This window comes from Ylistrum balloti, unplaced genomic scaffold, assembly GCF_031769215.1.
Source record: "Ylistrum balloti isolate Yb309-2 unplaced genomic scaffold, AGI_CSIRO_Ybal_v1 Utg370470, whole genome shotgun sequence".
NCBI lineage: Eukaryota > Metazoa > Mollusca > Bivalvia > Pectinida > Pectinidae > Ylistrum > Ylistrum balloti.
This window is the reverse complement of record NW_026782309.1, coordinates 273586-298923: the sequence shown is the minus strand read 5'-3', so window position 1 is coordinate 298923 and position 25338 is coordinate 273586. Positions and strand designations below refer to the sequence as shown.

General features: G+C 33.9%; 2 protein-coding genes across 2 annotated transcripts; one reads left to right on the top strand and one right to left on the bottom strand.

The window, feature by feature from the left end:
* Positions 1–2388: 2388 nt before the first annotated feature.
* LOC132555302 (NEDD8-activating enzyme E1 catalytic subunit-like) lies at positions 2389–15327 on the bottom strand. Its single transcript, XM_060219658.1, has 16 exons — positions 15256–15327; positions 14375–14481; positions 13177–13257; positions 12570–12652; positions 12245–12325; positions 11969–12012; positions 10979–11043; positions 10524–10679; positions 9075–9177; positions 8626–8739; positions 6320–6373; positions 5904–5940; positions 5167–5248; positions 4483–4583; positions 3999–4117; positions 2389–3141 (listed from the first exon to the last, which is right to left on the bottom strand). Exons 1-16 carry the CDS (start codon positions 15260–15262, stop codon positions 3044–3046), a joined length of 1332 nt encoding a protein of 443 aa, XP_060075641.1. The 5' UTR covers positions 15263–15327; the 3' UTR covers positions 2389–3043.
* Positions 15328–15589: 262 nt separating this feature from the next.
* On the top strand, positions 15590–22818 carry LOC132555296 (PRA1 family protein 2-like). The gene is made up of 3 exons (XM_060219651.1): positions 15590–15768; positions 17196–17413; positions 17906–22818. The coding sequence occupies exons 1-3, from the start codon at positions 15590–15592 to the stop codon at positions 18043–18045; spliced, it is 537 nt and encodes a 178-aa protein (XP_060075634.1). The 3' UTR covers positions 18046–22818.
* Positions 22819–25338: the final 2520 nt, after the last annotated feature.

Below are 25338 nucleotides of genomic sequence, written 5' to 3'. Positions count from 1 at the left end.
GAACATACTGGCCAAATATAATGATTCTAGGCTTTTCGATAATTCAGAAGAAATTGTTTAAACGTTTTAACACATTCGACTACTGTGACCTTGAAGATTGGTCAAGGTCATTTCTTTTAGCAAACTTTGTAGGACACCATAAGAGGAACATAGTAGCCTGATATAATGATTCTAGGCCTGCCAGTATTTTGGAAGAAGTTGTTGAACTGTTTTAACACATTTGACCTCAATGACCTTGAATATGGGTCAAAGTCATTTATTTTTGCAAACTTTGTTGGACTTCATCAAAGGAACCAAATATAATGATTCTATGCCTTTGGGTATTTTGGAAGAAGTCGTTTAAAAGCTTTAACACATTTGACCTTGAATACGGGTCAAGGTCATTTTTCATTTTTGCAAACTTTGTTGGGCTTCATCAAAGGAACCTTCCAGCCAAATATGATAACTCTACACCTTTCGGTATTTCAGTTGTTGTTTAAATGAAAAGTTGACAGACGACAGACGGACACTATGCTATGGCATTAGCTCACTTGGCCCTTTGGGCCAGGTGAGCTTATAGACGTACTGATATTTAAGCCAAATCTTCAAATTGCTCATATAGCCTGTGAGACAAACCCTCTCCCAAGTCCCTTCAAAAATTGGTATTGGTCTTTTTCATTTTTTGAAGCACAGTTTTCTCTCTGGACATTTTACTCATCAATTACCATTTCCATTTTTGTATTCTTTATGATACAATAAATCTTGAAAATTTTTTTTTGGCAATGGACATGCCATGCGGTACTCTGAAGTTTTTGAAATTGATTGAAATCCTGTAGGGAATGAAGGCGCTAGAGTGTCGATAACGGTTTTCTAAAAATCGTGTTAGTGACCAGGGTTCATATGCATGAAAATTCTTAAGTTAAGAATATGCTTAAGTTGAAAAACTGCTTAGCAGATTGGATTTTGTGATTAGCATCTTGCTTATCTTTGTAAGTGGGTTGCATAAAATTTCTTATCTCTTAAGAATATTCTTAACTTTAAACAACCTCTGAGCCAGTCTTAAATTTCTAAGCAAGTTACTGAACACCAACAAAATGGCCGCCGCTAATGGACAGCATAGTGCACCTCAACAGTTTGCAAGGGCGTTGAGACGAGAAAGACATTTTAGAGACAGGTTTGACCCACTTCAAAACTTCGATGCATTTGAACTTTATCAGAGATTTAGATATGATAGGGAGGGAATTCTTTTTATTACTGATATTGTTAAAGACAATATCGTGCCTGCGATGGGAAGAAAACACAGCTTACCTCCACATTTGCAGGTTATGATTGCATTAAGATATCATGCTACTGGGCAAATGCAACTTTGTAGCAGTGATAATTTTAACATTTATATTTTCACATGTTATGTCAAAGTGTATTTGGTACATTTGCGCAAAGCCCACTAACAACTAAGTGCTAGCTTAAATGTCGTCTGCAGAACGAATGGATTTTCGGGACTTATCGGAATTCAACCATCATGTATACACGTAACCTGCCTGTCATCATTGTCTGCCTCTTGTGATCGGACAGTCCCATTTTCCTTTCATATGGAGATTTTGGCATTTTTTTTTTACTTCCTCAGTCAATTGACATACAGTGGAAGACGGACTGATAGCATTAGCTATCTTTTTCCAAGTCTCTCGTTTCCTCTGGGTTGTTATCCCACAAAATTAGATGATCTCAGCACAGCTTTGTTTTCCTCCACAAGTTTTGAGAGATGGAGAGATTCATCGCTAGTCCAGTTTGGTTTTTGTTTCATACAGGGCGTCTCTTCCATTTCTTAGGCCATTTTGACTGCATACAATTCCAAAGCGATTGAAGAAAGCAGACAACTGGGCACGCGTTTTTATTCATGTGCCTTTGTTTGTAAACAGAAAGTACGGGAATCTGTATGTCGCTTCATTAGCAACTAGTATTTTAAGAAGGTTGCAATCTGCTTTACTAAAAACATCTAAGCATGATGCTTAGAATTTTTATGCAACAGAAAATAAGCAACTTGCTTAGTAAAGTAGGTTGAAAGTGTATTTAAGTAAACATTTAAGAAAAATAGAATTTTTATGCATACGAACCCAGAATTTTAAACTTGTCCATGATATGGTCGTTCAGAATTGTAGTTTGATCAAAATATGAAAAGGAATAAAGCTGCTGGTGCCCTGACAGAGATTTTCTAAAAATGGTAACAGTGACCTTGATCAAACAACTCTGTAACTACAACTGAATGGGAGTTGATGGCATAATTGATACAACAGTCTGAATGTTCAACGGAGTCGCCTAAATCTTGGTAAGCATGTACAGTGAAACTAATATCAGTAGATATAGATAGGTTGTTTGACTTGTAAATCAGATGACAAAAAGTACAGAAGAAAGTTTACAGTTAAGTTTTTATTTATAAATTATCCACAAGTGTCTCGTTTTACTGCATTCAGGGAATAAATGGTCTAGTACATCTTTGTGATCAGATTATTAAAGACATGACCACAATAATGGTAGTCTCAGCATATATTACAGGTAGATTGTTGTGAAACTTTAATGTCTCAACCATCCATCATGACACAAATGATTTATCCAATTCAGAACACATACAATTCCATGTCCTTTTATTACTTAATACTGATTTTCTGATGACACGACTGACTTCTGATAACACTGCTGACTTGATTCTCTGATGACACGGCTGACTTGATTCTCTGATGACACGGCTGACTTGATTCTCTGATGACACGGCTGACTTGATTCTCTGATGACACGGCTGACTTGATTCTGTTTGACATCAGGATTCCTCATGACATTGGTTACCTTGTTCACAAGATGGAATTCAACACCACTAACAGAGTACATAACAAGACTAAATATCGCTCACCATGCAAAGTTACAAACTGATGATTATCCTAAATGTTTTATCACATGTCATTGATAGTATATAAGTATTTTGAAAATAAATAGAGATAGGAGTGATGTTGTAGCCAACAACAGCCATTAATTGTCATTTGGAACCTTGATAAACAGTCTATGTTGGTGTTGGTCATTCCATGTTTGAGCCAAGTTGTAGTTTAAAAGTGACAGTCATGGGTGTGGTAGGATCTGCTACATAAAGCTCCTGACCATCCACCAGTCCTAGCTCTACAACAACAAACCACAAAGTATTAGAAACATACGAGTAAGGATCCATGATAACTTCAATAAATACATTCTTATTCAACGTTACTTAATATCATGCTATTCATGGTGAACCTTTTCTTACGTGAATCTTCTTAGAACAGATTATCTTCTTGTCAAAGAATCTGCGTTACAATCTGGTATGATACCTGAATGCCTAAAACTATCATTAAAGACATCAATACCTTTATCTTGAATTGACCGTTCCTTAACTGATGATGGCCATGTTAGCAAATTACACTGCTCCAAGAGTTGGGGTGATAACAACTTAGATTCTTCAAACTGGAGTTTATTTCACAAGTATTATTAAAGCAAGGCATTGATGAACTTTCAGTTTTCAATTAGACACAGAAATTGATAAAATAAATGTCCAAACGGTACATAGATGACCCTTTCAGAAACTGCACACTGTTCAATTAACTTTATCTAAGGAGTATTAAACAACCATGTGGTTCCTAACATTTAACCCAAAGTCCTCTATCAGTTAATATTATATATAATGAATTGTACCAGCTTCATCGCACTGAACATTATACAGCTTTACAAAATTCACCTTTAGCTCATTCTAAATAAAGATTCATAGCTGTGTCACTGTAGGCATTAAAAGTTATTTGCCTGTTAATGTGAACAACCCAATTATCAGCACTTTAAGATTTCAGGCAATAATCAGAACAGATTTGCAAATAGTCAGGGTTTGCAAATTCAGGTCAGCAGGTCTTATTTTACATACAAATAACCCTGATCCAACTGGTAAAACAGATAGACAAAAAGTCCTTTCAGTGTTAGCTGTGGATATAAAGCTTTGTGTTACGTATACATACCTTTGAGAGTAAGTTTGAGATTTGCTTTTGTTCGTTCCTCTATCGATTTCACAGTCTGTATATACAAGGTTTTAGTGGCTCCATTTAGTGATGTTGTCATTCCTGGAGATTTCATTTGACTGAAAAAGAAAGAAAAATTAGAAAAAATATTACGTAGAAGTAAATACTGATAGGACAAACAAATACTTCCTGCATTTACATATACCTGCTGCACAGTATTTTCAAGAACACATTGTATATAGTAAATAAAAAATGTAGTAATACATCTACCTGGTAATCCAAAGAATATATTATGTTCACATGGAATTTCATTGTTAAATTGTTTTATTTCCTGCAATGTAAACAGAGTTTTCAGTTTTTACATACCCATGTATATTTCTGCAAATAAATAACAAGATTCTTTTTAAACCCTCCATACCAATGATTACTCAAAAACGTTATGTTACTACTTTGAATAAATCTAACATATAAAACATCCACTTACTATTCCTGACTTTCCATTAGGTATGTAAGTACATCTTGTAATTTGTCAGTCTCTGAGAAATTCAGAGTCTGTGGTATCTTACTACAGACCATACAATCCTCCTGGAATAAATATGCAAGTTATTTTCAATTTGAAAAAATTTGAGCAAACAAACCTTAACACACATTGCTACAGGAAACAAACTAAATTCTGCAAAATTATTCCATTCTTAAATGTAGTTTGGCATTCAAAACCTTATTTCAACAACCTTTTAAAAATCAAATGCTCCTGCAAAATCTGTCTGCATTTGGTGTCTAGTTCAGTATTATCATTGGAAGATTTACACTCGTTTCACAAATATGACCTTAGAAGTAGGTCAAAGTCATGCATTACGACAAAATCAAATGTTAATTCCAGCATGTTAGACTGAAGGCTAAATATCACCAGTCAGGACCTTTTTGTTATTCAGAAGTATTTTTAAGATTTAAAAAAATTCAGTCATGAGACACCATTTTGATGGCTTTTCATTCCTCTTGCTAAATATGTCAAGGTCTCGTGATTATAAAGTCATTTAAAGGAGCAAGTTATGTTGACTGGACAAATAGACAAATGCTGCCTGAGAGCATAGACTCACCTGTCCTGTGGAGAGATCAATGAAAAACAGTAGCAAGAAAATTGATGAAACTGTACATAAGAAATACCAACCTTACGCATTGCTTCAAATGTGTAGGTATATATTCCATCTGTATCGCTGAAGTTCATATAGTTACTTAGGGGTAAACAACAACTGAAACACAGAACCATACATGTATATCTAGGGATAAACAACAACTGTTTTAGATTTAATACAATACTTTTCAGGTAAACGACAACTGTATTATATATATTAAAAACAACACTTATCTGGTGAACAACAACAATTTAATGACAACTGAAACAAACACAGAACTATAATGTATATCTAGGGATAAATGACAACTGTTACGAATTAAAAACAACATTTATCTGATAAACAACAGTAATGAATTAAATACAACACTTGCAGGGAAAACAACATCAGTTATAGATTAACTTCAACACTTAATTGATGAAAAAAGACAAATTAAATACAACAAAATAGGGTAAACGACAACTGCTATATACATGTGTTATGAATATAACACTTATAAAAAATTGAAAGGAATCCATATCAATAATGTCTACAGTGTTAACACACATGATTTGTCTGTCTGCTGGAATCTGGTGATGTTTTTTTACATTTATTTGGATCTATTATAACAAAATACATTACTGACAAAAACATGTTGTTGCACAGAATGTTTTATGTTCGATTCCAAACATAGACTGAGAGTACTGATATCACACCACCAGAAGGACACTTTGATTAAAGTCAAATCCTATTGTGATGAAGTTTTGTGATTCAAATTAATATGTAAACTTACCTTGTTGCTATCTTAAAAACTTCTGTTGCACAGGCAGCTAATGAAAAGAAGGAAAAACTTTAAATGTTGAATTTAGAAATAAATGTTTTATATATGCACTTTTTAAAACAAAAAAGCAAACTTACGATGAAAATGTTGTTTTTTGTGCAATCAATGAAGCAGAAAATGCTTACTCTTTTGCAACACCAGGTTTTATTCTCCTTGTACTTTTTCAGGAGTCTACATATAAATCTTTCTTTTGTTCATATTCTGCCTTAGTTTGAGACTGGATTATTATTGTGTTGACATGTTGGTATTTTCTTGTTTTTGCATAGAGTTGACAAATATGCAATTTTTTTTCCTGAGAAAAATGCTGCCATTTGAGACTCTATATAATTTGTTGGTATTATAGGCGTTTCTGTAAAACTAATTCTTACCTGAAATAAGTGCATTAGTTGATGCTACAGCTGGAATAATTCTTTTCACAACACCTGAAATGAAGTAATAATATCAGGAACTATATATGTGGAAAGATGTCTAGATAATCTATCTTGTAATTTTTTTTTTTTCATTTATATGTATGGTCAGGTATAACAACTCTCCTACCCAGGTATATCCAGCGTTCACTGGTGTGAGATTTCTTTGTTATATGCTAGAGTAAGATGAAGGAATTCTCCTTTCAGGACATTAGTAAGAGAAAAATACTCATTCATCCACTTGTGTATAACACAGGGTGATCTGTTTATTAAGTAAGAAATCACTCAGCAAGTCTGAAGTTTGGCAACTGAAGAATCTTTCCTTACCGCATGAGATAACACCTTCAATCACTTTTATAATATCAACAATAATTTAGTGCTGAAGAATTAGTTGTTTGTTATACAGGTAAATTATAATGAATTACAAGAAATTTGTTTCTGATTCAGCTACAAAGGTGAACAATCACTTTGAATGGTTACAGTAAAAACTGAAGATAACCAACAAAAAACATATCTACAAAAAGAACCCTTCCAAAATACATTCATCAATTCAACATATATCTCCAAATATTTTCTTCAGCAGACTACCATTTCAGGAAAATAAATAAACAGTTGAGTGTGATGTACTGACCTTTTGTAATCTGTAGGTTAATCCTGTGATGTACTGACCTTGTGTAAGTCTGTAGGTTATTCCTGTGATGTACTGATCTTGTGTAATCTGTTGGTTATTCCTGTGATGTACTGACCTTGTGTAAGTGTGTAGGTTATTCCTGTGATGTACTTACCTTGTGTAAGTGTGTAGGTTATTCCTGTGATGTACTGACCTTGTGTAAGTGTGTAGGTTATTCCTGTGATGTACTGACCTTGTGTAATCTGTTGGTTATTCCTGTGATGTACTGACCTTGTGTAAGTGTGTAGGTTATTCCTGTGATGTACTGACCTTGTGTAAGTCTGTAGGTTATTCCTGTGATGTACTGACCTTGTGTAATCTGTTGGTTATTCCTGTGATGTACTGACCTTGTGTAAGTCTGTAGGTTATTCCTGTGATGTACTGACCTTGTGTAAGTGTGTAGGTTATTCCTGTGATGTACTGACCTTGTGTAAGTGTGTAGGTTATTCCTGTGATGTACTGACCTTGTGTAAGTGTGTAGGTTATTCCTGTGATGTACTGACCTTGTGTAAGTGTGTAGGTTATTCCTGTGATGTACTGACCTTGTGTAAGTGTGTAGGTTATTCCTGTGATGTACTGACCTTGTGTAATCTGTAGGTTATTCCTGTGATGTACGATGTACTGACCTTGTGTAAGTGTGTAGGTTATTCCTGTGATGTACTGACCTTGTGTGAGTCTGTAGGTTATTCCTGTGATGTACTGACCTTGTCTAAGTCTGTAGGTTATCCCTGTGATGTACTGACCTTGTGTAAGTGTGTAGGTTATTCCTGTGATGTACTGACCTTGTGGAAGTCTGTAGGTTATTCCTGTGATGTACTAACCTTGTGTAATCTGTAGGTTATTCCTGTGATGTACTGACCTTGTGTAAGTGTGTGGGTTATTCCTGTGATGTACTGACCTTGTGTAAGTCTGTAGGTTATTCCTGTGATGTACTGACCTTGTGTTAGTCTGTTGGTTATTCCTGTGACGTACTGACCTTGTGTAAGTCTGTAGGTTATTCCTGTGATGTACTGACCTTGTGTAAGTGTGAAAATTATTCCTGTGATGTACTGACCTTGTGTAAGTCTGTAGGTTATTCCTGTGATGTACTGACCTTGTGTAAGTCTGTTGGTTATACCTGTGATGTACTGACCTTGTTGGTCTGTAGGTTATTCCTGTGATGTACTGACCTTGTGTAAGTCTGTAGGTTATTCCTGTGATGTACTGACCTTGTGTGAGTCTGTAGGTTATTCCTGTGATGTACTGACCTTGTGTAAGTGTGTAGGTTATTCCTGTGATGTACTGACCTTGTGTAAGTCTGTAGGTTATTCCTGTGATGTACTGACCTTGTCTAAGTCTGTAGGTTATTCCTGTGATGTACTGACCTTGTGTGAGTCTGTAGGTTATTCCTGTGATGTACTGACCTTGTGTAAGTGTGTAGGTTATTCCTGTGATGTACTGACCTTGTGTAAGTGTGTAGGTTATTCCTGTGATGTACTGACCTTGTCTAAGTCTGTAGGTTATTCCTGTGATGTACTGACCTTGTGTAAGTCTGTTGGTTATTCCTGTGATGTACTGACCTTGTGTAATCTGTAGGTTATTCCTGTGATGTACTGACCTTGTGTAAGTCTGTAGGTTATCCCTGTGATGTTAAATTCATCTGCACGTTCTATACTTTTCTGCAATATCCATTTGATGTGTGTTGGATCATCACCATCAATTTTCACCCCAGCTGTAATACAAAAACAAACCACACATTATTATTATATATACATCTGTAATAGTATGGTAGTATGGTTAAATATTTAACTAGAACAGCAAACATTTGTACTACTGAATGGAAATATTTAAAAAATAGTAACTTTTTCTGACAGATGAATAATATTTAATGCCAATATAAGGAAATAATTAATACAATGCATAAAAACACATGAACTAAACAAAATAAGTCACGATAAAACAACAGAAGAGTTCTGTTATAATATAAATGTATGAGATAACTTAAAATGTATTAAAAGATAACAGTTCATCAATATCATATTCAAACTATATAAACAATACATATACCTCCAAATGGTTCCTCTTTTGGCCAAAGCAGAATCCTTACATATTCTATACAGTGTTCAGGCAATCTTGGTGTATGTGCAATGGTACAGAGGGGGAAATTCACCTAAAATACAAAGAATGATCAAACATCATATAGCTAGTCATCAAGACCAACTTATTAATGAGGAGGGCAGATTTTAGAACAACATCATAAGACCTACTTATTGATTCATAGAATCCCATAATATGTAGTCTGACCTAAATCCCTACTGACAGTTGACTGGCAAGACCTAAAGTACACTCTGCCACAAAAGTCAAGAAATGCGAAAAAAACAAAGCAATACATTCAACAAGCTGATTTTTTAATTTATAATAATAGTGACCTTGACCTTAGAACTTGTGATATAAAAAGCAATATTTCAAGCGAGCGCTTTAGGTAAGGAAGCATCGCATTAAGTTGGATTTAGATTGGGCACAGCAAACTCGATTATTTCTGTGTCTGAAAAGTAATCCCTCGCAAGTACTTTCAGTAAGAAAGCATTGTATGAAGTTATAGTTTATTTGGCCCAATGGAACTCAAGTTATATCATGGAAACCAATTTCCTACTTAGAGTAACAGTAATCTGGACCATTGACCCTGGGACCTGAAAAGCAATCCAAAGCAAGTAATTTCTGTAAGGAAGCATTGTATGAGGTTTGAGTTTGATTGGCCAAAGCAAACTTGAGTTATCGCAGGGAAACTGTTTTTTCTGTTTATAGTAACAGTGACTAAAAACTGTACAGCAATCCCAATCAAAGACTTTCAGTGAGGAAGTACTGTGAGAAGTTTGGGTTAGATTGACCAAAGCAAACTCTAGTTTTCACACGGAAACTGATTTTCTATTTATAGTTACAGTGACATTGACCTTTGGAGATGAGAAACGATCCCATGCAAGCACCTTCAATAAGGACTGTATGAAGTTTGAGTTTGATTATCCCATGGAAACTCAAGTTATCACACGGAAACAGAAGTGCTGACAGACAGACGGACATGGACACCGTGATTACTACAAGGCACCTGCACTATCTTGGGGGTTCCTATTGACCTCTACATAAGAACATGATTTCATAAATACTGCTGATTGCTGAGGAAATCTTTGTGAATCAGTTTTACACCATGGCTTTGTGTATTTAGATACATTTCTGCTCACCACAGTGGAAAAACATTTCAAAAAGATTTCCATTTTTTGCACCTCCAGGTAATTCATATTTGCAGGAGTGTTGTGCTTAGTGTTTTGATAAAAATGTCTTACGTCTTCACACAAAAAAAAATAGAAATATTTGTATAAACAAAGGGAACAGGCTTATCCTTCATCAGTCTTCCCCTTTGATCTGGTATCAGTTAATTCTAACATAATTTAATAGTGATCTATTGTGTTTTGTGTTAGAACTAAATAGATAATAAGTTAAAGACATAATGTCATAACATACTTGAGGAGGGTAGAGGTCAAGAGTACAATCCACACAAGCTGTTAAGCCTGGGAATATGACCCTTGCATTGCCCCTGAATCCTTCCGTTCCCCCGTCAATCATTGGTATCACAGTACTCTGGTCTAGTTCTCCATCTTCATAATTCAACATACTAACCTTTAACAACATCAGAAAACATTTTAAGATGCAAATCAACTATTCAAAAAAAATTGTTTAATTGAAAGAGTTATAATATCATACATATATTTATACCTAATTATTTATGATTTAATCAAAAGATCTAGACAATATTTACACGTTATATACTTAAGTAACCAAGACTGTTTTATACTCATATCTGGCATTGTTTTAAAGCTATCTCCTGATACAAATAACTTCTCTGTCATGAGTAAAGATCATTTTAAGTGTCATTTTTTCAATAAAAATAATTTTATGATTATCACAAGAAACAGTACCAGCATTCCATTCATCCATCTCCTTGCCACAATGGAATCTAGACCACACACAACGATATGGAATTCTGGAAAATAATAGAAAAAAAGGGTATCAATATACATGTACAAATACATCTGAAGGAGGAATGACTAACATGTTCTCTCCCTGCTGAGGCCTTGCACTAGCAACATCTCGCTAGACTAGTCAGACATTCTCCTGCTTTACTAAAGGGAAAATCCCACTTGTCAAGACTTGCAAGGAGACCTGTGTCCTTAACTTCAACACTACTCCTTCCTTCAGAAGTCTTCCATCCCAAAGATGACTACAATCAAGGTTTGATATCTCCAATAAGCAATCTTATACTCCTATAGCTTCTAATTTTAGAATGGACAACGACACTAAATATATAATAGCAAGGTGTAATGAAAATCATGCTCTGCCCCTGCTGAGGTTTGAACTAGTGTTCCTATACACTATACAAACTGACAAGGAGGAATGTCTCACTAGTCCAGGCTAGTAGTAAGGTGACTTGTTCTCTCATCTTCAACATGCATACCAAATTTTGGACTGAATCAAACAAAACATCCTCCAAATTTCTTAATAAAAAATAACAGAGACAGAAGGCCTCTTAAGTATACCAATGAGTTACTGTGAAATTGTATATGTATTTTATGTAAATTTTTACTCAATTTGCGTTGATTTAGACAAATCACTATTTCATGGACATCTGATTTCATGGATATATACAGCTCCATAAATGTGCTTTAAATAATAATTTTAACAGTTCGTAAGCATATGGATTTGTAGATTAAGAGTGACCATTAAAATCAGTTAAGATAAATCCCCCCATGAAAATTAATAATTTTACAATACCTTAAATACATGATAGCTGTGAACACATAAAATACTTATTCATGAACAATTAAAAGAAATTAAAACAAAAATTTGCATAAATCAAGGTGACATATCTATGAGGATTTGCTGAAAAGATTAAGGATAAATTTACTTACCTCTATAAAATGTTTCATCAAAATCCTGTATTTTGCAGTTTTGACTGGATGAAGCTAAGGATTTTTAACTATCAAATAGATGTAAAACAGTTCGCTGGAACATCATATATATACAAATGATCTTGTTAAGTTTCCTTTTGTCAAAATTGGATGTACCACATAATGCAGTTAAATGTCACCATGTTCTTCATGGGTAAAACTGACCATGCTAGCAGGACTATGATATAGCATTATAATATAAACATATCTTGTGTATCTATCTGTGCTTAAGGATACGGCACCACTTTGCATCCTGGGACTCGGTTGTTGATAAACTCTGCAGCTACCTCTGCTTTTGATCGTCCGACATCTTTTTTCCTGAAACAATCACACTTAAGATATCAAAAGCATTCGATAGTTGATGCTTCCTGCAGTCTTCAAGACATAAGTATTAATTCACTCTGTGTTGGTACATATGTATCACACGGATATGGAAACCACCCTGGTATATTGAGATAATAATTTCAATGGAAAGCATCAGTGTCCGACACAACAGATCTAGATCTAAAATAAATGTGTTACAAGTTCTGTTATAACATCTTTATGTTGGTAGTCTTTATACCTGAACAAAAACTGTCTGTTGAGATTTGAGATGTCTATGGTGTCCATGTCTATCACAGTAATATTCTGAAATCCCATCAAAGCCTGCAAATCACAATAACATTATTATCAATAGACTTAACAAATGTAAACAAACTAGACAGCTGAAATCCCATCAAAGCCTGCAAATCACAATAACAATATTATCAATAGACTTAACAAATGTAAACAAACTAGACAGCTGTAAATAATGGATGTATCTTATGAATCCAGTTTTCTATAGTTGAGTAACTATGAAGTCTCTCATTACCAAGATTTTGCCTTGGTCAAACTTGGATACAAGTAAACTTTTCAGTTTTTTCAAGTACCAAATTTCTACTATCTGTAGAAAAAGTCACAGACAGAAACTCTTGTTTTGTGAATCATTTTTGTGTATGATCCTTTAGTGTTGATTCTGTGTTATATGTTAAAAGTGGTTTTCAAATGTGACTCTTAAAACAATTCTACTCTTGTTAAGTATTACTGAAGTGTAATGATCAATTTAAGAAACAACAGCCAACTGCTTTAAAAGATCCCAGTACAGTCATATCCCTCACTATCACATTACTGTCAGAGACGTGACAACTTACCAAGTCCTTCAGGAGTTCACATCCTAGGCCTCCTGCTCCTATAACCAGGATTTTACATACTTCCTGTAGGAATGATAGGGTCTGGGAAAGAAACAAATACGTGTCCAAAATGTAAAGATGTATTCACACAAACACATCAATAATGTTAATTTTCATTATCTAAAATAAAATATTCAAGATTTTAAAATTTTTGTTTTTAAATGTGGTGATAAGAAAAAGATATTTTGCATCACTTTGTGAACAATGGCAAAATGCTAACCAGTGTATACAAAACACAAGAAAAAATATTGAAAGACCTTCAAGTATTACAAGAGAATCTGTCACATTGACAGTACCATATTTATCTGGCGCTAAGTCTGCATCTGATAAGAAACCCATCCATGTCATCTGCATTTCAGCAAAACTTCTAACAAACACAAACAGATTTATTCATTTTCTGGCAACAAGGTTAAGTTCATCCCTACCTACTATGAGTCAAAGTGTTTATGTTGGTTACCTAAAAACAGCTAGTATTCTTAATTCTTCATTATTGTATTTGAATGCTTGATAATAAAGCAAGAGGCCTTACTAATCATCTGACTAGTTTTTTCTACTTTTAAATGAAATCTTACTAAGAAGCTGCTTTCCATGATGCAGATGCTAGTTTTGGTGAGGAGTTGGTAACTGTAACAAGTGTTACCTATTTTTTGACAGTAAAGTTGGAGCTCAATCCCACTGGTGAAACATGAGAAGAAGTTTGAAATAGGTGTTGCACAGGAAAACCATGATTGCACAATCATGTTACAAAATGACCTCCCAAGCTGCAGTGTAGAAGGTCTGAAGAGGTAAAAAATAACAACATTTTGTTGGCTACCTTTCTTTAACATTCCCACCAGTTTTTAGCTCAATGGAACCATTGGAAATGGACAAGAAGTTTTAAAATATGTTTTTCAAGATGGCAGTCATGGCTGCCATCTTGGATCTCAGACCGACCTGAAAAATAACAACACTTGGTCAAGACCATCTCAGGATCATTTCATGCAAGCTTATGCCCAATCTCACTGGTGTAACTTTATAATAAGTTTCAAATGTCAAAAGTTTACACACAGTGGGCGGCACATGGCAGACAACGATGGATGAAGCACAATGGCAAAAGGTCATCATGACCCTTTAGGTTAGATGACCTAAAAATTAATGACCCTTCTTTTGGTTGCTATACCTCAGAACTTGGTTCAAAATCTGGATGAGCAAAGGGTCCACCTCTCTCCAAAAACTTCTGCACATGATTCCAGCGACCAGTTAAATCTGCTTCCATTATGAAGTAATCTGTACAAAATACAAACTACATGTAAGTATACAGCATAAGCATTCTTTATTCACATTACCACATAAATCACAATAATGACAGTATGTGGTCACATACAAGTTCTTTCTACGTCAGCAAATCATTAAGAAAGCCTCTAAAGGGAAATACTACACTGGGATGCATTTACAATTTACTACAACCAATTAATAAATCAAATTCTACTGTTGATGGAAGTGCATAGAATATCTGTTCAAATGATTTTTTTCTATAATAAGGACGGTATAAATGAACTGAGATAAGATTTTATCAATAATTTGGTTTATTACAAAGTTGATAAGATTGGATTGCACCATTTCTATTTTGCTAGTATATCTACTAACGTTGTTATACGGGGCATAAACCCCAGAATGTAAAGGCAAAACTGTAGTTTATAACAGTGGAGAAAACATTCAAATTATACCTCAGAACAAAGTACATTTTGTAAGTTATTTTTACAACAGTTATGGGTACTTTTTATATTTTCATTAAACAAAATACCCATGTAGTATGAAACCTTTTTTTCTTTTGTTAATACACTGAAATGTCAAACATTATTGTTTGTTTATTTATAATATTAATTTATTGTTGACTTTACTTTACACAGCTAAAGGTGCGGCGGTCAACGTTTTGGAAGCGTATTCGTGAAAATAGGCCTCTTTAATTTTTTTGCATATTTCAGAAAGCGTACAAACCACGAAGCAATGGTCCAATTTGTCCGACATCGGATTATAATGAGGGTAAATGTTGTGACTTACCATTCATAAAAACAAATCAAGACAGACTTGAGTAGATTTTCAAAACGAAACTACATTTCATAAACATGCTTTACCGTCGTCATTTAAAAAGCCCTTTATACAAACGTTTACACAACGCAGAGTAATATTTTTCTGGATATCGCTTAGGCTATCAAAAAATAAACACGACCTAAAACACTTTTCTTCGTTTTTTATTGTTCAACATATTCTAATATCTATTTCATGGAACTATTTTTAGTTTTTACTACATATTGGTTAGTATATTTCTGCCTTACTTTGTATTCTATTTTTTTATTTTGCATTATTCTTTATAGTATAAGCGGCGTTTGACAGCATGGCTGACGTACAATTAGCACCGCTCCGAACTTTAAATGACTTTATGATGGAGTCGGCTCGATTCCAGACTCCGAATATTAAAGACCCAGAAAAATGGGCAAACAGGGTATTGAATAATTTGCTTTACTACCAGACAAATTATTTCTTGACAGCGATGATTGTCTTTTTATTGATCGGGTAAGTGGTAATGTTGACATTTCCTGCGTGACGTGTTGTAAGTAATTATACGATAAATCCTATTCTGACTCATGCTTTTGTTATATCGAAATATTGTAGGACACGACACATAAAAAATACGCATGAAATATATAACACATTGGACCTTTATGCCAGGCCAGAGCCTGTTTTGAGGAATGCAAGTGTCTATGTAGTTCTGTCACAATGGCCTCGTCACTCTTTGGTATACGGTACCTTTGGTATACATTTGTACACAGGGGCTTACTAGTCATGTGTTTACGGCTATTGTTTACCATGGTTACATACCCTCCCTTAAAGTGTTACAAAATGCTTATTAGGCGTGTATTATATATTCCATTTCCTACATGGATACCAATACACATATATGTAACAAAGGTCATTACATTTAATTATTTCAATACCTCTGCTTTGATATGAACTTGGAACCTCAAGCTTGCTTGTTCTATGCTCCATCAGTCAAGCTGAAGAGAAGATCTCTTTAGCCAAACTATATTGTAGGAAGTATTACCAGAGTTGCATTAACACTTTTCTGTCCAACCTCTTTCTGACTTCCTCATGCTAGTTATTAAATAAGTAGGTCACTAAAAATAAAATGCTTAAACTTGTCAATTACATGTGTAAAAATACAACATGAAACAAGTTCAGGTGAAAAGGTAAAAAGGAATGTGCCTTCTGCATTAGTTTATCAAAGTAAACTACATGTGTACCAGGTGGTGAGTGTATGCCCGTTTAAAAGCTTTCAACACATAAATCAGATGCTTTGTTCATTTTTTTACTTGTATGTACATCTTCAGCACTGTATAATTTATATGTCCATACAAAATCTGGACACATTTCCAGCATTTATTTGCAGAGCCTACCAGTGTAAAATTGGATAATGTTTTGATTCAAATCAAGTACATAACAAAATGTGTTTTGTTTCTCAATTTAAAATCAGTGTAATTATGATAAAATGTTTACTAGCTGCTTCTAACCACTTTACTAGGGTAATTTAGAGTTTAATCCTCAATATAGGCATTAAAACTAGTATTATAAACATATCTAATGTCTATATATGTTTATCTGGACCTGGAAATATTGTCAATATTGCTGTTACCTAGAAAATAAAAGGATATGTGTATTTGATTTTTAACCTGGTAAAAATCACTTTCAGTTCTTAACAGCTGCTAGGCGAAGTCTACTTACATTGTAAACTGTTAGTCTACTTAACCAGGGGTCCCAGATTTGATTTCTATCTTAGAGACATCAAAAATATAATTACCCTTGTTTCGATATATCTGATGTAAATTTTACCTTACTTCTAAAGTCTTATTTTGCCAGTCACTTTACTGTCCATTTTTGCAAGCTCTTAAGAGTTTTCAGGAAATATCAGTTACTCATATTCTGTACTGTTCTGTTCTATTTAGGATCATTCACCCAGTGAAAATGGCCTGTGGATTTGTTGCGATAGCCGTTGCTTTTGGAGCATTTGTTTACTGTACCAATAGCCAGTTCACAGCCCGCCGTTTTAAGCGGGATCACCCACTCATCAGCATCCTCATTGTCCTGGCGACAGGATATGTACTTGTGTACTTGATTGGAGCTGTCATTGTATTCATGTTCGGCATAGCATTCCCTTTGCTTTGTAAGTATTGTTATTCCAGAATGTTATTAGCTTCTACATGAGCTACTAAAAAAATGTCAGAAACGATGTCAGAATCTATATTTGAAAGAAAAAAACTTTTATTGAAAATCCTCTTACAAATTCAGTTTATATAAATCATAATATGTTTATGCATTATTGTAATAATGATAATGATAATCTGAGTTTCTTAGAATCTGCTTTATCACAGCAACGGCTGCCTTGAAGCACGTACCAAATCTTTATCTGTGGTTATCTAACCTTTTGCTACTAACCATGCTCTTTCTCAACTCCCTGAGGAGCATACAACTGGAGCTGCCATTCAGCTCAAACCGCTTACAGACAACTTTCTTTGCACTGTTTGACCATTTACAGCTGAGTTAACAGTAAAGTAATTTGCTTAAGTATACAACAAATGAACGGTGGCCATTAAATCTTTCTGTTCTTTAAAATTCTACCTTTTATAATGTGATCATGTATAATGTCTTGTTGTAGTAATTCTGCTACATGCATCGCTACGTATGAGGAATGTCAAGAACAAGATAACAAATAAAATGGAGTACATAGGCCTAAAAAGGACACCAATGGGGATCATTTTGGAAGGATTAGGACAGGAACAGGAGGCAGGGTCCTAAACAGGAAGAAGTGTCCAGTAAGGAAGCAAGGTCCTCCCAAGGAATTAGGTCCTTGACAGAACACCAACTGCTATATAGGAAGCTGAGTCCTTAAAAGGAAACTAGGTCCTACACAAGAAGTTATGACCATTCAATATGGCCACTTAATATTTTTCCTCGAAGTTTATTTAACATGTAAACTGTTTTGATTAACAAAGTAATATTTGTATGTATAGATAGATACCCTGCCATTCAAGGACATGTTGTTTTATCACTTCATGTAAAGTAGCTATAAATTAGTATTACATTTACATTTTACTGTTACTCTTCCTCTGAATTGTTGAATTATTTTTTATCTTTGTTGGTGAGGTGGTCAGGTTTAAGACAGAAATAATCATAGGGTACCAGTTTGGAATTTTTTGCACCAAAAAGTGAATTGGTTTATGCCTTCTTTCAGTTCCTTATGTTCTCCATGGCCTTATATGGTAAGCATTCATATTGTTATTTTTCATTGTGTTTTTTGACGTGTTGGAAGGATAATATTCTGTATTCAAAAAGTTGGAAGTTAAGAAGTGAATTTGTTTATTACTATGTAATGTCTGATCCTGATTGGTGTGAGAGATATTGTCTTTCTTTCCATTGGTAGACAATTTAGATAAATCAATTCAAATTTACTGAAGAACAACAGTCCAGAGAAATTTTTATGTAAATTGTTTTTTTCTCTTAGCTTGTGTAAACTTCTGCAATTTATGTCCCACAAGAAACATAAATATATTTTTTCTAGTAGTATGGAGAGATTCTTTAATATGTGGCTCTGTATTTCCCTGTATTAAGTGTTGTAACCCAAACCACTCCCACATTGATATGATTTTACAAGGTGATAGAAGGTGGAAGGTGATTTTGTAGACATTTTAACATTAGTTGAAATAAAGATATTATTGCTTAGTATACAAACTCACAATTTTTCATACACATTGCTATGTTTGCTTTGAGCATTGGTATTAAGGTTCTAGTTTGGCAGGTTAAGCAGTAACTAGATTCTTGTGACTTTGAGCATATGATGCTATTTAATACATTTAATTTATTTGTGAGGAAAAATACTATTATATTACATGAACATGCTTTGCAAATTTTGTTCACAATGCATCGAAGGAGTGACTTATTTGTATAATCAAACAAATTACTTAATTTGCATGATTTATCATGAAAGTTATGACTTAATTTGCATAATTTGATTATAAATGGAGGGTATACTATTGAATTATACCTATTTTTAGTATAAACTGTGACAGTTGTAACATAAAATAGATGTGTCAGAGTTGTCAAGAGTATGAAAGTTAAAAATGTCATTTCTGAAGGAAGATTTCTGGCTTATAACAAAGTGAAGGTTTTCAGTGCTAGCAAAGTGATGATCAGGTTTTCATAATGATAATTTTAGCTAGAATATTGGTATTCTCTTAGGATATGTATTTATGGAAAGATTATTATAAAGGTTTGGAGTTTGGTGACTGTTATCGTATTTAAACTTTTGCTGGGGATCAAACTTAAAGTCTCCATCTTACTAGACTAACCTTTTGCCTATTAATCTAAAGAGAAATTCTCAGAAGTAGGTAAATGCCAGTAGATGGAAGGATTACAGTATCAACAATTCATGATTGTTAATGAATAATAAAGTACATTTTTACATTTCTTCTGTATGGACAATGATTTTAGGTCTGTATCCATCCAGGTTTCATTCTGCTAGTATTTTAGATAAGAATAAAGTTTAGCGTTATCTTGGCTATACGCTGATTGCCATATGGCCAGCAACTGATAAAAGTTGTCTTAACCAAATGAATTTTCATTAAAATTTCAAAGTATGATTTTTTCAAAAGTACACCAGACTGTCTTGATTGAATTTCATAGGAGTTACATACTATTGTGTGATTAATTTTTATAAATGTATAAAACCTATCCAGAGTTTAAATATGTTCTTCTTTGGATCAGTATTGGAATGTTGGTAGAGAACAATTTTGTTTTATATCTGTATATGGCAGTTTTGTCTGGTGATTTCCTATATGTTATCATAATAAGATGCAGATGTTTTATTGTCTAGTCAGCATATCAACATGTCTTTTGTGGTAATTATTATCGAGATGGTCAATATAATGAAATGTACTTACATTTGAATAATAGATATTCAATTGAAATTTAATTGTCATTTTGACACTGTTTCTTGAAAATGAAATATTCAAATTTTTTTCAAATTTTAGGCTAAAGTTGCAATGCACTCTTTCTCTTCACATTATCTGTTTTTTTCCTTACTAGTCTTTCCTCCACCCATGCAAAATGTTTTATGATTTCAAAACAATGTCTCTTTTTTGCTCTGGAATGATAATTTTAGGAAAAAAGATATCAAACAAAGCAATAAGAGGTGATTGTGTACTGAAAATTAACATTTTGAATCAACATTAGATAAATGTTTTAGAAACATTGTATTTATAGTGGTATTGTATTCGCTTAGTTCTGCAATAGAAACATATGGTGCTGGAAGATACTCCTTACATTTTGATAGTTTTAGTTTATCATCATATACATGTGTACTATTACTTACAAATGTATATTAAAACCTTAGTGATGTTTTCTTTACAAAACAAGTTATTTTCTTATGTTGTGCAATATTCACAAATTAGGCCGTTATGTGTTATGTTATATAGGTTACTTGAAGAATGACATTTTGGTTATTAATCCTGCTGGACTTTTACTTACAGACATGGTTATGGAAACTCGTCAAAAAGTGACACTTACTTACATACATAGTTATCGAAACTTGTCAGAAAGCAAAATGAGATCAGGAAGTGCGGCCTTTTTTCATAAGTGATTGATACTGTTTTTTACTCCTTACACAAAAAGCAGTGAATATATGTCTCCTGGTAATAAGGAGAAGCTCAGGCCCTGTAATGGTGTCACAGTTTTCGTTTTGTATATTATACATGGTTTTGTATAAAATGTTTGTGAGACAGGAAGTGTCAAGAGATCAGGAATATAGAAATGATTGGTGATATTGATCAATGAAGTTGGGGATTGTTTAATGTTTGCTTGTTTTGGCTTCAGCTTTGATGATGTCTGCCAGTTGTTTTCAATATTATCATTTGATTTTCATACACTGGACTTATCACAGTTGAACATGTGCTTTTGTGTATGATATAAATCATTGTAGTTTTTTGGTTCGAAAATTTGTGTTGTGATATACAATGTATGTATTACAAGCTGATGTTTGTTGAAATTGCAGTGAATCTCAGTTAATATGTCATTCAATGGCTTTATTTAACATACTATACGTAGGGAGATTTTCAAGCTCCTTACCATTACAAAATTAAAAAAGCAACAACAAAGTTTGAGACAAGTTTCATAAAATTTCATATCAAATGGAAAGCAATTGAAAATGCTTTTTATCAGATACTTCAGAAAATCACAGGAATTTGGTTTTAAAGGAAAAGTGAGGACATAAAATAGAGGCAACCATTTTGTTGCAACATTTGTCAATTCATGATGCAATGTCATCTTTCCATATTATGACATTACAATTGATTTCAAACTGTTGCAGCCAATGAAAATTGTTTAGGTGAAATAATTTGATAACAGGGAGATAATTTGATAAAAAAAAATGTACAGATTTTTAAGTAAATAAAGAGCAATGCAGTCTGTCAATATACTTCAGTAACTGTTTTTTAAAATTTTACGTACAAATTTCCAGCACCAGAGACAAAATTTCACCTGATAAATCCCATTCATTATAAGGACAATTCCAGTAAAATATCTATTTTACCTCAGGACTCCAAAATTTATACTTCTCTCTGTGGTCCAGTTTTCAGTCTATTACTTTGAAGCAAATTCTATGGGTGTTACTCATAAACAAACTCTGGACTCCTGAGGTAGGATAGATAGAATAGCCCATGATGTTTTCCAGGGGTGCAGAGAGCAAAAAGTGATCACAATCCCTGGAGTATTGAAGATGGCCTTTGGCACTCACTGTCCATTTTGGGTCTACATCTCCCATCCCCTATAAGGACATGCTATCCTTTTTGTAATAAAGATTACTAAGTAAATCTAGCCGTGCAGGGATTTTGAATGAGGTTTGGTTTTATAATCTACGCAGTATTTGTGTCTGTATTGTTATTTACATTAAGAAATCCTTAGTTCGCATGTGTATTTTTTTTTTCATTTAATGAATTATTGTTTTGACTTATTTGCTATGGGACCCAGTATTGTTGTAATTCATTACATCCTTTGTGAAGGGAGGTAACCAAATGCCCTTCTTTGGATATTTGCAACTTGCAACTAATGATTGAGATCTGACCAGTGTTGTAGTGATGTTGAGCTGTGAACAATTAGAGGTGATGGGATTTAAATGTATCATATTTAAGTATATACCAGGTACATTGGTTCTCTTCTGAACCCATTTTTCTTGCCAAAGATGTAATTTGTCTGGTTGATGTTTCATTTTTGATCGATCTTGTTAAATGTCCCTCAGAGTATCTTGTGATACCGTTCCATTAAACCATATTAGTTGTGAAGCTGCTCATTAGAGTTCATACTCATTAAAAGTTCCCAAACTGAAACTCCAGTCTCCTGTGTAAATACAGCCTAAAAAGTTTTTTAATTGTCCTAAAGTTTAGCAAAACTTAAAAAGCCAGTTTTCAAAGGTCTTATGACACATTGTACTCATCGTCTAACAAAACTTGACATGAATGTGTCATATGTGGATGAATAATGTAAAAAGTATGTAATCGCTAATAAATTATACAATACCAGCATTTAGTTTTCTTTATTTTTTACTTCCAGTCCAAGATTGTAATGCCATCATTCCATCCATCTGAATCAACGGACAATAAGTTCCCTAAGATCATTCAAACTCAAACTGCTTTTGTTATTGATCGTACATGCTGGGGACAAAATCTCAAACATCAAGGTCACTGTTACTGGGAAATGAAAATTGGTAGGAATCTCCATTCCAGCACAATAACGCAAGTTCAAGTTGACCAATTACATTCAAACTTCATGAATAGTAAATTCCCTTGGAGTGCTCAAAATTCATACACCACTTTCTCAAACCAAGTACTTGTTAGCCCTTCGTTAGGAATCGAGAGGGACTGAAGTTTTGCATTATGTCTGTATGTCCATCCTCACATATGTCCTTTTGCTGTCTTGTACACCAGTAACCACTTGTAACTTGTACTTTGTGTATGCATTAACCTTGATTGCGTAGGATATCAAAAGTAGGCCACTCTGACCTACATTTTAATCTTTCATCTACATCAAAGAAAAAGCTTGTTTTGCATATAATTTTACATTCAGTAAGGGGACATATTTTGCCAAATTGTCATGTTATTTTTGGATTGCTTTTCATGTTCAGTGCTCATGACGGTCAAGGTCACTGCTACCATAAACAGAACTTTTATTTTGACACAATAAATTGAGCTCCCCTGTACTTGTCCATCTCAAAGTATATATATAGTCATCCATCATTCCAGTGACTTAATTTCACAAAGTATTTATGTAATGTCGCACTACAATGATTCCTCTTTTAAGGTTTCCTGTCTCAGAGTTCCAATGTCAAGTCACTCTCACTATTAACAGAAATTAGTCAAACATTAATATTAGTATGCATGGGAGGGAGCAGAGGTATTCATTTTCCATTTACATATCTAAGGATTTTGGTGGCTGTAAACAACCATTTTTCTCCGTAAATCTTTGTAGAGTGTAAATCACCTATTCAGCTTTTCCACTAGTACATTTGTATTGTCTAAATGTGTCACAAAGAAAACTGCATTGTCTTGTCTTGCAATGCATTAACATGCTATAAACATTGATCCCTGTATGTTAAGTCAATCTTATCCATTTTACCCCTATTTTAGACTACAGCGGCTAGTTGGCAAGTAGTCTTCCCCTTTACACCTATTCCCAATGCAAGGAGCAAGCTGAGTATTGCTTGGGAGTTATTCCCTTTATCACGATTGTGCTTGTTATCTTAAGCATTTGTATTTACAAGGTCTTTAACCTTCTAACCCCAGGAAATTAAGTTAAATCCTGCATTTACTACATATTCAACATTCAATCACTTTGGCTCCTTACTAACATTATTTTATACAGTAGAATTTACATCCTTTCCCTGATTGGGTCCTTTTACCAAACAGAGCAAATCTTACATTTCTGCTAAATTGTATTTTCTAGGTGAAGTGATTCCTAACATCAAATTCAGTTCATTCAAAAGAAGTACCACCCCCTACTCTTTACTCAATTTCATGCACAGGCCCCCTGGGCTTATTGGCGGAGAAATACGGTAGGCTTGCATGTGTCTGGGCAGAGTCATCACTTCCCATACAGTTTGAGAACTGATCTCGAACCAGTTTACCTGGGTATATATCTTGAAATGAAATATTAAGTACATGGGGTTTGTTTAGAAGCTTGGTAAATTTTGTGCTTGAATTTGAAATTCATCAAAAATTTTATAAAAAGTAAAAACCGTAACACAATTTCAATTACAGGTGTATTACTGTGCACATTTTTTAGTGAACAGAGAATATGCACGAATCAGATTGGGAGATCAAAGTTTGAGTTGTTTTTGGTCTGTAAAATGCCCACTCTGTTGTATTACATTGCTGCAAATGTTCCTTTTTTGGCACTATCAAGTTTTAGCACATAATAATTTTTTTTTGCAAATTTGTTCAAATGATAAATTTGGGCATCAAGAATGATTACTAAATAAGCAACATATAGAGACTGCAAATGGCATAATCATATGCTTGAAGTGCGAAAATAACACTCACTAAAACATGTACATTTAGAGTAACCTCCATGATTGAATTTAGAAAGGGTTGGGATTGTAGTTGAACAGGAAATTTACATTTTTCAAACAGAAAGAATTTCACAACAAAAAAAAGTTCTAGTACAACATTTATTCAATAACAGTTTCAGCAGAGAATTGATTCCGTAACGATCACTTATATTTTTCCCCTGTAACAATTCCAGTACAACATAGTACAACATTCTAAAACAACACTAGTACGATAGTGACAGATACTTTATATTTTCAATAACATTTTAAAAGACGAAATGCAATTTTACTTTCATTTATGGTCACAGGTTTGAAAGCCAACATTTTGTTGAAGAATTGTTAATTAAGAATTTTGAATTATCCGTTTAAGTTTGTGTGTTTATGTATGTATTGCAAAATACATTAAATATTCCCGCGTTTCGGTAGTATAGCGGGAATAGTTCGTCTTCTCAGGCACGTAGAGCACGTGCGTATGCCCAGGTAAGGGTGGGTGCGCG

Excerpts from the sequence above, each read along its gene's own strand:
- LOC132555302 (XM_060219658.1), bottom strand. Across the intron at positions 12,653-13,176 it reads GTGAACTCCTGAAGGACTTG|GCTTTGATGGGATTTCAGAA; the intron begins GTAAGTTGTCAC and ends TGTGATTTGCAG. Across the intron at positions 4,584-5,166 it reads CATTTGAAGCAATGCGTAAG|GAGGATTGTATGGTCTGTAG; the intron begins GTTGGTATTTCT and ends TATTTATTCCAG.
- LOC132555296 (XM_060219651.1), top strand. The coding sequence starts at position 15,590 with ATGGCTGACGTACAATTAGCACCGCTCCGAACTTTAAATGACTTTATG. Across the intron at positions 15,769-17,195 it reads ATTGTCTTTTTATTGATCGG|GATCATTCACCCAGTGAAAA; the intron begins GTAAGTGGTAAT and ends TGTTCTATTTAG. Across the intron at positions 17,414-17,905 it reads CATAGCATTCCCTTTGCTTT|TAATTCTGCTACATGCATCG; the intron begins GTAAGTATTGTT and ends GTCTTGTTGTAG.